This window comes from Cynara cardunculus (assembly GCF_001531365.2).
Source record: "Cynara cardunculus var. scolymus isolate 2C chromosome LG 7, CcrdV1, whole genome shotgun sequence".
In the NCBI taxonomy this organism is placed as follows: domain Eukaryota; kingdom Viridiplantae; phylum Streptophyta; class Magnoliopsida; order Asterales; family Asteraceae; genus Cynara; species Cynara cardunculus.
Window position 1 is genome coordinate 6672430 of NC_037534.1, and position 13402 is coordinate 6685831.

Here is a 13402-nt window from a genome sequence, read left to right on the forward strand (position 1 = left end):
CTTCTTTTAATTTATTTGGGAACCGGAGAAAAAAAGTAAAAGAATCAGTCTCTTAATTATTTTTTCTTATTTATTTCACATTATGATTTTTCATTTTTAGTTGGCTACCTAATAGTTTGAGTTGTTGTCAAACAGCTTTTCTCTCATGCTTTCTCTTATTATATTTGATCATTCAAATGTATGAACTTGTTATTTGATGTTATATCTATTTCATTGTCTAAATAAGTTATGAAGATATTTAAATATGTTGAAGAACATGAAAGCTTCATGGATAATGTACATATATATTATTACATGTAAGTCATTCAGTCTACTATTACATCAGTCTCAATTTAAAATTGATTTTGTTTCTTCTGTAATTTCATGATTTATTATTACCCTAATTCTCATTTCTATTTTTTTCCCCTCAAGAGATCACAATGCTAATAGAACATTTTAATATTATTTATTATGATATGATATTGTTATTAGCAAAAGTGACAGTAAAATATACAGTTTAGTTTTGATTCTTAAGTTGTTATATAGTAATAAATGTTTTAATGTTGCATTTGAGAAATTAAGATTTTAAGAAAATATACACTTTGATTAATCGGTTGATGCTCTTCAAATATTGTCTTTATGACCTTCAACTATTTATAATTAATAATGATTAAAAATAGATTAATTGTTTTTATGAATTTAGTTATTTGTTTTATGCAACTTGACAATGCTGACAATGAAGTTATGCTACAATCTAATAGGATCAATACCATTATCATCAATGTTACAGAGAATGAAGTTGTAACTAATGGAATGAATGAAGATGGTAAATCTCTTATATACATGAAAAATGAAAAGGTTGAAGATGCCGGATAATTCTATGTAATCGATTCCAAATAGCGTATGTACCAATGAAAAATTTTACTCACTAACAAGATAATTTCATGTCAAAAACCTTCCAGTCTAATGGTAAAGACTTGGGCATGACATAGTCATGAACCCGAGTTCGAGCCCTGGGAAGGGAGTGTTGACGACATTTAAGTGGGGCCATGTTTAGCCTCCAAATTTGCCGGGGATTAGTCGGGCTTTGGCCCGGACACCCTTACAAAAAAAAAAAAAGATAATTTCATAATTTATGAAATTGTTGAAAAATAAAAGAAAAGTATGACACCAATTATATGTCATTTTTGTATTAATTTATTTTAATTAAAGTACAATTAAATTGTATGTATGTTATACAGTAGATATTTAAACTATGGTTGTTATTAATAATTTTCATCACATCCCTAATATACTTTACAACCTTATTAATTATACATGTTTTTATATGGTAAATTGAAAATAATAATGTTCAACCACACTCGGTTTAATAGTTAAAAATATCGTATAAAACCTTGCAACATGTTCCAAGTTTATGGAAATAACCCATTAAAATAATTTATACATTTTTTTCAACATGAATTTTAGTCATCATGCAATGCATGATACCGATTAAAGAAGAAACCATGAGTGTTTGAGGTGACATCACCTAAAGCCTAGAACCTCATTTTTCTTTTTCCTTCTTCATTCTTTCAATATTCACTATTATATTTTTTTGTCAATTTATGTTTATTTGTTAAATATTTGCATTGAACTCTAAACCATTCATCTCCTTCTATATTAATTTAAATAACTCCAAGCTTTCATCTTTTCCAATCAATCATTTATTTGTATATATAAAAACAACCACCATTTAATCATATTCATCTCACATATCCTCTCAAATTCTATCTCTATCTGATACATCTCTAAATTTATTTTCTTTCTCTTTGGTTTTTCTTCTATTTTATTATTGATAATCTTCATAGTTTTTTTTTTTGTTTTTTCACTTCCCCATAATTTTATGTATGTTTGTATCGTTATTTAGATTGCATTATAATTTTTATGCACAATGTCATGAAGATTTGATGAAGTCTTCGAGTTCAATATTTGACTTTTTGGTTGCAATATAAGATGATAATTTTATATTGATTTGTTTCATGATTTTAATTGCATTATAATTTTATTTATATTTGTATTATGATTTTGTTTGCATTATAATTCTTATGTATTAGGTGAAGATTTGAAGTGTTCAAGTTCACTATGTAATTTTTACTTATGTTGAGCGTTTTTTTGTTTGCAGGTTCTCGAATTCTTTAACTTTTATGTATTAAGTCTTGAAAATTTGAAGTTTTCAAGTTTGGGTTGTGGGAATTTATGATCATGACCTAAGATAAGGATTTTATGCAAGTTTGTTTTGTAATTTAGAGTGTATTAGAATGTTATGTATGTTTGTATCATGATTTTGATTGCATTATATTTTTTAAGTATATTCTTATCATAAGTTTAGTTTTTATGATAATTTTATGTATGTTCATGTTGTGATTTTGATTGTATTATAATTTTTATGAGTTACCTTTTAGTTGTGCAAGTGTGTATTACTCAATTTATTGTCAATCCAAACAGCCTTACAGATTTCTTTTTACAACAAAGCAATAAAATGAAAAGTTGAAGTTAGATTTTTGCAATGCCTTAGGATTGACTCATCGTCTATTTTAAGTTTTCAAATATGGTTCTTTTTTGTTTCTTTCAATCGATTTTCTTACATCAATGTAAGTTAAATTACTTGAAGGAGACGTATCTTTATGTGGAATATTTTTTATTCTTGAGTTGTTAATAGTCCCGTCGTTATTATTACTCATTTTATTTAGTTTTACAACTTTATTCCTAAACAGATCTTTCTCTCTCTCTCTCTCTCTCTCTCTCTCTCTATATATATATATATATATATATGGAGGTTCAAGCGAGAACCCCTATGATATTACGAGATGCAAGAACAACCCAATAACCTCAAATTTTTTTAATTAATAAATTAACTTATATTAAATATAAATAAATTAATAAGGACAATAATATAATTAAGTAATTTTTATAATTTTTATTTTATTTTAATTAATTATAATTATCCTTTTTTTTCCTGGATTGATCACATTCGTTTCCACACTCTTCTCTTCCTTTGTGATAATTGTGTGATTGTGTAATCATAACCTATCGAAACCATGAGTAATCGTAGTGATAAATGTGTGATTGTCTAACCTTAACCGATCGAAACCATGATCAAATTGAGTGCACAAGTGATGTTATAATAGTGATATCACATGATTATCACGGTGTTATAATAGTGATATCACATGATTATCACACCCATATCACACCAAATCGTTTAGTGGATTTCGCCCATAATCATTGAGATAAATGTATGATTGTCTAATCCTAACCTATCGAAACAATGAGTATTCGTTGTGATAAATGTGTAATTGTCTAACCCTAACCGATCGAAACCATGATCAAATCGAATGCGCTATTATGATAGTGATATCACATGATTATCACACCCATATCACACCAAATCGTTTAATCGATTTCTCCTGTAATCATTGTTTGTGTGATTGTCTAATCTTAATCGAATGAAAGCATGTTCAAATCGAGTAATTGTGACAGATACCTTGAATAAACTGTGTTCTACGGCTTCTTGTTGTTGTTCGATTCCTGCATGCAAACCTTACGACTTCTTCTTGCTGATCGATTCATGTTTGTTGTTCGATTCCTGTTTGCTATTTGATTTCTAGACTTTACAGCTTCTTGATCTTCGATTTCTTCTTGAAATTCTTTTGTTACCTTTTTAATCAATACCTTCTAATAAACGATGACTGTTGAATTAAGTGGATAACTCTAATTTCCAGGATTATAATGTGATGGTGTTTAAAATTGTATGTTTTTTATTTCCATTATTACCCTTTCGAATCTCAATTTTTTTCGAATCGTTTTAAACTTCAATTTTAATTTTAAAAATCTTTTACTTTTAATTGTTATCACATTATGAGGTTAATAAATTGTTCTCGCGTTCTTGTATGTCACAGGGGTTCTCGTTTGAACCTTTATATATATATATATATATATATGTGTGTGTGTGTGTGTGTGTGTGTGTGTTAAAATTAACTAATTAGATTTTATTAACTTTTTCGAATTATTTGAATACTATTTGTTGATGAATCTATTAACAACTAATATATATTTATATAGACAATCTTCAGATCATTAATCAAAGTATTCATGCTACCGCACAACACACGGTTCCCACACTAATTAAAATTATTTTAGGATATGTTTGGTAAGTAAGATAAGACAATACATGACTTATCAAGATAAAAATTCATTTTCTTTGCCAAAACAAGTTCTTAATCATGAGATGGTTAAATTAAATACTCCGTCTGTTGTTAACAGTATAATTGTTATTTAATTAATTAAAAAGTGTAATAATTACACATTTTCAAAAATATGTACAATTTTCATTGTGAATATTTATTTTAAGACGAACGAAATAATACATAGTAGTTATCTAATAATCTGTTCAACCAAATCAGGGATTTAAAATGCATTAATTTGGTTTGGTTATAATTTATAATATTACAATTTATAAAGTTTAAAATTTATGAGTTGACTTTTTTTTAATTAACCTACCTGCTATACGAGACGACTGATCCCAGTATGACCACCTGATTTACAAGTAGTACAGAGTCACCACAATTGAACTTCCGTGGCCACAAATTAGAGATGGCCATCTGTAACCGGCCCGGCCCGTAACTGACGGAGGCCCGTAACCGAGACCGCCTGAAGCCCGTAACCGAACCGGGACCGGTAGTAACCGGTTATGGACCGGCGGTTACAAACCGGTTAGACTTTTTAGAGAATTCTTGGACCGGAACCGGTTACGTAACCGGTTAAGGGCTCGGCCCGGTATGGGATACCGATGAAGATTGAAAAATAAATGTATTTTATTGCATTTTGTAAAACAATGCCACTTTAATCATAATAAAACGTACTTTTAAAGTGTATTTGAGTAAACCGTATTTTTAAAGTGTATTCTTAAATGTATATAACAAAACGTATTTATAAAATTAAACGTATATAACAAAACGTATTCATAAAATTAAACGTACATAACAAAACGTATTTATAAAATTAAACGTATATATATAATATATAACAAAACATATTTATAATAAAGCATATTTATAATAAAACATATTTAAAAAACATATTTAAAAAACATATTTCAAAGATATTAATAACATATTATAAATTTATTAATTACCAAAAAAATAAAAAAAATAAAAAATTTCAAAGGACCGGCCGTAACCGGTTATGGGACCGAAACCGGGACCGGCCGGCTTAACCGGTCATGGGCAAGCTTGACCGGTTATAGAGTTTTTCATCAGGACCGGGACCGGTTATAGAGGGACCGGTTAAGGATGGTTTTTGTCGCGATTAGGACCGGCCGTAACCGACTAACCGGTTAAGGCCCGGCCCGGGACCGATTTTTGGCCATCTCTACCACAAATAGATTTTTATTCCTCCTTGGAGTTGACTTTGTATACAACTAATGAATACAAAGATTTAATTGAAAATCTATATAAATTAGAGATACAAAATATAGTTGAAATATTCTATTTGACGTTAGAAATGGTGTAACTGATTGGCAAGAATTACTGTTTGCACCAAATTTCATATCATTTGGTGTAATAAATAGTGCAGATGATTGGAGATGGTCTAAGGGGCCGTTTACCAAACGCTTACCTTGATCAACACTTATCAAGTTATATTACCTTAACCAATAATATGACAAGGACTAAGAATCTTACTCGGTAAGAAGAAGACAATGACTGAGAATATTACCCGGTAAGTGAAGTGACGACGACTCTTACCCAGTTAGATCTTACTGATTAAATTTTTACATACGATGCCATTTTAATGGACTAAGATCTTATCCGGTAAGGTAAATGATAGTGTAGAATTTAACTGATAAGCACTTACCAGACAAGTGTTCAGGTAAACGACCCCTAAAGGTTGAGCTTTTTGTAAGCACTGCACTCTTAAGCCGGCGCTTGTTTTGTACTTAATTTGTCTCCCACATAATACTTTTCCGACAACGTGATCTGCTTGAGAGTTGTCGGTTACAAACCCTTTTGCATATAGAGAGAAGCAGAGATAGGTTGGCATGAAGGGTTTCTACTAGGGATGGCAACGGGGCGGGGATGGGGCGGGGTTTGCAATCCCCGGCCCCGGCCCCGGTTTATATAAATAGTCCCCGGCCCCGGTCAACCCCCGGTCAACCCCCGGTCAACACCCGGTCAATTTAAAATTAATAAGTTTTTTCTAAGCATAATCAACATAACAACATAATTAGTTAATTACATCATATCTAGTCTTACATAATAAAAATAATAAAATTGTAAAATTAACAATAATCCAATAAAATTGTAAAAGCCCAAGTCCATAATAAATCTAAGCCCAATTATATATATCACATAAGCCCAAATAATAAAAATGTTTAATATTTATATATATACCGGGTACGGGGCGGGTTGGGGGATACAATACCCGGCCCCGGCCCCGTCCCCGGTTTGCCTCTACCGGGGATCCCCGGCCCCGGCCCCGGCCCCGGTACCCGTTTTAGCGGGGAATCCCCGTCCCCGTCCGGGTCGGGTGAACCGGGTTCCCCACCGGGTCGGGCCAAATCACCATCCCTAGTTTCTACAAATAGAGTCAAATGGATATCTTGTAATTTATATTTTTATAATTTGTTTAAAATCATGAATTCTTGTAAACTACAAATTTGCTTTTGTATTTTACAAGAACAATGAAAAAACAAGTATATAATAGATTATAAAATTGAAAAACAAACCAAAGATTGGTGCCTAATTTTAGCTTGGCTCCAAAGGTCAAAAAGTACCTGGAGGTCCAAAGTTCAAATCTAAGGAGGAATAAAAATCCTCTTGTGGCCACGGAGGTTCAAATGGGTGACTCCGGGCTATCTGCAAAGCAGGTGGTCTCCCTTGGATTAGTCGGGTGGTTGGATATCCAGGTTAATTAAAAAAAAATTGAAAAACAAAACAAATGGTCAGAGTTGTGATTTGTGAATAGCCCCAGTACCACATTAAGCACCATTCTTTTTCACCAAAAAATAAAACAAAAATTGAGAATAGATGACCATAAACTTAAGATGGTACTCTACTTGAATCAAACTAGCCCAGTATATCTCATCGGAAAACAGTACTTTGGTGTAAAATGTACGCATATCTGACCTTGTTGCGGCAAACTGTAAACTGCCAATCCAACACCTTTTAGCTTCCTTATCTAACAGTTGAGTAAGTAATGAATTCAGTAGAAGTGAATTGAAATGGTTGGTGTGGTATAGGATTCCTGCAACACAACACACATAAACAAGATTCTTGAATTAGGAATCGATCAAAAATGAGTTCCTTCCGAAGGGGAAACTTTAATTAAAAGGATGGTCACGCACGGTCGTGGTCCATAGACTTTTATCTGGCGAACATGTGTATCCCTTCCGTTGAGATGATTTGACAATATAGCGATTTGCAACATGAATGTATTCACAAAAGCTTCCCTGCAACAAGACAAGGGTTATAATGTATTTTAACAGCTACCTGAATCAAGAAAAAGTGATACTACGTCCCGAAATAGATGTCCACACTTAAAAAGGCACACGGTCATAAAAAATGTGTAACTATTACACTTTTTAATCAACTAAACTACCAATTATACCATTAATAATAGAGGGGGTAATGAATTTCTCCATCTCATAATTAAGGGTAGAATTGGAAAATAGACACTTACTTTTAAAGGTGACACTAAAATATAAATGTGGACACTTATTTTGGGATGGAGGGAGTAACATGGAAAAATATATATACAGACTGTAAGTTTAATGTTTTATAGGACAACCTTTCTAATCCTCGGGGCAAAGGCAAGGTTTGTGTATATCCTACCCTTCCTAGACCCTACTCTGTGCATGATTCACGGGGTTGTTTGGTTTGGTTTCATACTCTTCTAAGGATTCATGATAATGTCTGAGAGAGATCAAACAAGTCTAACAACATGAAGGTGAACTTTCATTTCAAACGCCAAGATTCTTGGACTACCAGATGAATGTTGGAACGGATCTCAGAAAGCATGATGTCTCAATTGAATACTGGATAGAGGGTGTTATATAACTTCATGTTCCCAGCCGCTCTAACGTTGGGGTCCCAGACCCTGCTTTCAAGTGGGATGTACTGGGTTTGTTTGGTTTGGTTTGGTTTAGTTTATAGTCACTTAATTTGTGGAGCATTACGTGCTTCCTGTAAGAAGCTATAAGCAATTCTATTTCATCATAGTTATGGAATGAATCAAACACATCAAGAAAGACGACTGATTGAAAAGAACGCAAAGAACAAACAGAAAGTTAACCAGTATTGCTTACCGAGGATCGTTGCCAGATAAAGATATGTATACCCAACCAGTTGGCTTGACAAGTTCTACTGTTTTTATCTCCTACAACAAAGAATGAGGAAGAACATGATCAAGCTCATAGGGTAAGCCGGTGCATATCTCTCACCCGATACTATATTCAAATCATATTATAATCCAGTAACCAACAATCAGAAGTGATGATAGAAGTCAAAGATAAGCAGTTTGAGAATAGCTACCTTTAAGTTATGGAAACCATCTCCAGCACGAACCGAGATCTTACTAGGCGTATAACTCTCATCAAGATTGAAATCAACATAAAGAGCCACCAACTGAAGAAGCAACAAAACCCCTTTTGTAAAATCAAATTGAAATGCAGGAAGTGATGACAACAAAAGAATTATGACTACTCCCCTACCTAAAAAACAAAACAAGAAGATGAATTTCCTCTTTTGAGGATTAAAACTTCGAGGATCATTTCTAGAAGAGGCATAAGTTGTCAAATTACAATTAGTGCTATATTACAAGCACTCTTAAAATACACAAGAATTGGCTCGACATAGCCAAGGCAACTAAAATCAACATGTACAAGAATTAGCTCATCTTGCGAGATATGTGGAACCCCATCAAATTACTCTCCAAAAGATCCCTTGAGAATAAAAAGAAGGTTCCAATATATACAGATGAGAGAGACCGCGTCTAGCTGATGCGTGACTCCAACATGTCCCCTTCCAACCAAAGGGCCTTTGGCCTAGCGGTATGTGAGTCCTTGGCCTCCTAGGAGATCAAGGGTTCAAACCTCACCAAAGGTGAGGAGGGTGTGTGAGTTCATTTGTTCTATTTTCCGTATGCAAATATTATATACTTAAAAAAAAAAACATGTCCCCTTCCAATGGTCGAGTACCCTTCTTAGAGTTGCACCCCAGCTTGATTATGTGAAACTGATACGGGCCTGGGCGTGGAGGACCGGGCCTATTGTTCTTGGAGGCCCATGATCGGGCTACCAAAGGGGCGTGCTTAAAAGGCCATAACTCTGGCTCCAGGTCTCCATTTCAGGCCCACGACCAGTCGATTCGAAGCATGGAGTGAGGAGCACACCGCGCCTAACCGACTTTTGAAAAGGCTGTTTAAGCATGGTTTTTGGACATTTTCGTGTTTTTTACTCCTTTTTTGGCATTTTCATTGGGCGTTTTATGTTTGCCCCATAGTCTTTTTCAGGACCATTTTGTTTTGGGCTTCCTATTTATGTGCGCGTCTTGTGAAATCTGGATGGTCACACCTGGATTAGAAACTCTAATTTTTTATCCCAAGATTAGCCATGGGTATTCTTAGAATCAAGGAGGCAATCTGTGTTTTCATTGTTATATGCTGCATCAGAAACCCTATCATATTACTCTCCAAAAGGGTCCTTGAAATATAAAGGAAGTTCCAACAATATCTAATAAAAGAAAAATTGCAAGAAGAACAGTACTTACTTGAAGCTTAACTTTCTTCTGAAACTGAATGTTAACAAGATGAGGTTGTGCACCATCTGATCTGAATCCAAAATCAATCAAACACTTGTAAAATACAAAACGACCACACAGAGAACTCATGAAATTGGGAAAACGGAATGCAAGACTTTACGCACTGCCAATAGGTTTCGTAATTGTCATCTCGAAGAGAAGAAACGCCATTGCCAGGTTTACAAGAGCTTACGCTCCAAGCAGCCATCTTTGCCATCTCACGTAGGTCACCATCCACCACCAGCTGCGGATTCCCACCCATCAGCTTGGTTTCTTCTTCTCCTTCCGATGATTCCGTTGCCATTTGCGCGTAATCTCTTTGATACAATCCAACGATCTTATCTCGTGCCAAAAAGTTGGGAATTACAACCAGAACTTCCTGAAATCATACATAAATTAAAGTTCAAATCAAAAACCCTAAACCCATGGATTACGACAAGAAATTAAAAAATTATAACATGTGTGTGTAAGTGAATTCATTGCATTATATGAGTAGAAGAAATAGGTAAATCGGAGCCATCGATTGAGACATAAATACCTGCTGCTTGAAGCTTCTTCGATTAGGTTCAGATTTTGAATGCCAACTACACTATTGAATAGATGCAGAAATCAAATACTAAAATATATTTCAGGGGTGTTTGAGATTGTTTATTTAAAACAAGTTAATGTTTTTTTTAAAAACTTTAGAACGGTGATTATTATCGGTTTGGTATCGGTATAAGTTGTTTATCAAAACATACAAAATTGTTTATACCGGTATTACACCGGAATAAGTCAATAAGTTGTTTTTATAAGCAATCTCAAATACCCCTTAATGAGAAAACTTGGGTTCGTCCCCATGTTAAGATGTTACAATGCGTTGTGGTGCGTTATTTATGTGAGTTTATTTTTAATATGCAACTTCTGGGATAAATTATAATCATGTACGAGACTTAAAGTTTAAGTAAACATAAAAAAGAAATCCAAAAACTAAAATCTTAAATAGATAAATATTTAGTGGCCGTTTGCCAAACACATAGGTATGTAAGCACTTATCAAGTCATGTTATCTTACCAGATGAATATTATAAAAATCAAGAATCTTTTCTGGTAAAAACGAGGCAATGACTAAAAATCTTACCCTATAAGTGGAAGAGACAACGATTACCACGGTTAACACTTACCGGGTAAATTGTTGTATGCGTGTTGGTGGACCAAAATCTTATTTAATAAGTAAATGATAATCTTGAATTTTATCGGGTAAGTGTTTGGTAAACAGCCCCTCACTCTCATTCCTGTACACGAAGATTCAAACTCGAATTCTTTGAAGAATAAAGTAATGAGTAAAGATTCAAAAGATTTAATCCCAACTTTACATTCTTGATATCATTTTTATAAGCTTTCTATATATATTTGGTATCAGTGACTCTTTTTTATTACTTTATATGAATTTAATTTGGTATACGATATTATTCAAAACACTAATATATATATAGGTTGAATGTGAAACATGCTGGGAGTTCATTTATTATAATTTGAATATTTATGGAATATGAATAGAGTTCATTAATTATGATTAATATTTTATATTAGGAAACAATCAAAACTTTTATGAAATCACATATTCATCAAATTAAATGGACGGTTGAGATTGGGTTGTACAAATATAAAAGGTTGTATAATAACTCACCTATATATATATATATATATATATATATATTACTTTAATTATTTTAATATATGTATACACACACACGGATACACATGAACGAAATCTGGTGGTCTTCTCCGGCACCCACCACCACTCTGGTGACCTCCTCTGGTCATCTTGTCTGGCCAAGACGCCGTATCCGATGATCGACCACTAAACACCCCATCAGCGACAGTGGTACTACAGTTGATATCACAGTGTACCACAATTGGTATCATAATGGTCTTAAAGTTTTATTTGGTGTGTTTTGGGTATCACATTGTATGTATTTTGGGTATCACATTGTATATATTGGTGTATTTTGGGTATCACATAGTATATATTGGTGTATTTTGGGTATCACATGGTATTCGTCAAAGGCCGGAGGTAGGAGAGAGAGAGAGGAGAGATAAACAATTTAAAATACCTAAAATGCTCTTTAATTATAATTTTAAGTCAAATTACCAAAAATAATAGTTTTCTAATTTATCCATTAATTTATGGTTAAAATTGGATCTCACAGTCATCACAAACTAATCAGTTCTCTCTTGAATGAACTCTTATATATATATATATACCCCTTTCGGGCAGACATTGAAAAACACTGATTTTATCGTAACTCATAAAGCTTGTCGTCACATCATGCATCACATCATTTAAACGGTTTTTGGTTTGTATATTTCAAAATTAGATTTTTTTTTTTTTGTCTTTGCTTATTATTGAGGCTGTCTAATAACATCTTCTATGCAGTTTTTGGTTTGTTTGATCAAAATAAGAATTTTTTTTTTTTTTGCATATTAAAATAGCCTTCTAACTCATTATTCCAAGGTCCATTAACATCATTGAATGAGGTTGACTTTAATAAAAAACGGTTTTTTATATATTTTATGCTTATAATTATCTAGAAATATAATCAAATTTTATTACAATTAATTCGTACAACAGATTAACAGTCTGTCACTTTAGTAATCATGTCAGAAATAACAGGGAAGCTATTGTTCCTTTTTTTCAGTACGCCATTAAATCTCAAACCTTTCGTTCAATGCTAGAATCGAGAATTAAAGAAAAATCTTTGAGATATTCAGGTTCTCTTACCGGGGATCCCTTCGATTGTTTTGAATGATCCCGCACGGTTTCAAAATTGATATTCATAAAGATATAGCTGGAAAGATATGTGGCCATGACTCCAGGGATCCCTGATAAGGGAACCCTAGGAGGTCACATCTAGTATTTAGAGTTTGCTTCTTGAATGAAAATGGAACACTGTTATCTTCTATTTGTCTGCAAAAAAGAATAAAAAGAGTAACTTTTCTTGTACTATCCCCACACACACACGTATCTATACTATATTATAAAACATTTGATAAAAACTCTTAAAAACCATTTTTTATGCATGAAGTACTGTTTATTTATGCATATTCCTTAGAATTCAAGATTACAAGTAAATTATACATAAGTACAACTTATTAAAGCTTCATGTTTGAATTCGTGTAAATAACTGCGGATAAACATAATCAAATAGAGGATAAACATCTCATTTTAAAATATAAAAAATCTAAAATATAATTAGGATAATTATCGAGTTCTAACAAAATCATTATCTTTATAAAGCTTTTATTGTTAAGCCAAAAATAAATTATTTCACTATTTGATTTAAATTAAATTATAATAAAAAAATTAATTTATATAAAAAATAATAACTTTTAAATAGTTAATTTAATATTAATATCGAAATATTTTTAAAAATATTTATGATGTCTTCAAATTTATTTTTATTCAAAAGTAAAAAATTATCTTTCTGAAAACTACATAAACCGTGTTATATCAACAAAGACAAAAAATAAAACGAAACATTAAAATGAATATGTATCTCGCTGCATTGCACCAGTACCTTCTAGTATGTGTGTGTGTGTGTGTATATA

The 13402-nt window shown here is 32.5% G+C and overlaps 1 protein-coding gene across 2 annotated transcripts; it reads right to left on the reverse strand.

The window, feature by feature from the left end:
* Nucleotides 1–7044: 7044 nt before the first annotated feature.
* On the reverse strand, nt 7045–10418 carry LOC112515520 (anaphase-promoting complex subunit 10). 2 transcript variants are annotated; one of them, XM_025122393.1, is made up of 7 exons: nt 10351–10418; nt 9938–10191; nt 9783–9843; nt 8547–8639; nt 8321–8391; nt 7361–7465; nt 7045–7260 (listed from the first exon to the last, which is right to left on the reverse strand). In XM_025122393.1, exons 2-7 carry the CDS (start codon nt 10114–10116, stop codon nt 7191–7193), a joined length of 579 nt encoding a protein of 192 aa, XP_024978161.1. In that variant the 5' UTR covers nt 10117–10191; nt 10351–10418; the 3' UTR covers nt 7045–7190. The 2 variants fall into 2 exon arrangements, with proteins under 2 accessions (XP_024978161.1, XP_024978162.1); XM_025122394.1 differs by lacking the exon at nt 10351–10418 and having other exon boundaries at nt 9938–10263.
* Between the last annotated feature and the right edge of the window lie 2984 nt (nt 10419–13402).

Coding starts and splice junctions, on each gene's coding strand:
- LOC112515520 (XM_025122393.1), bottom strand. CDS start 10,116: ATGGCAACGGAATCATCGGAAGGAGAAGAAGAAACCAAGCTGATGGGT. Junction 8,392..8,546: donor ATGGTTTCCATAACTTAAAG/GTAGCTATTCTC, acceptor TCTTTGTTGTAG/GAGATAAAAACAGTAGAACT. Junction 7,466..8,320: donor TTATCTGGCAACGATCCTCG/GTAAGCAATACT, acceptor GTCTTGTTGCAG/GGAAGCTTTTGTGAATACAT.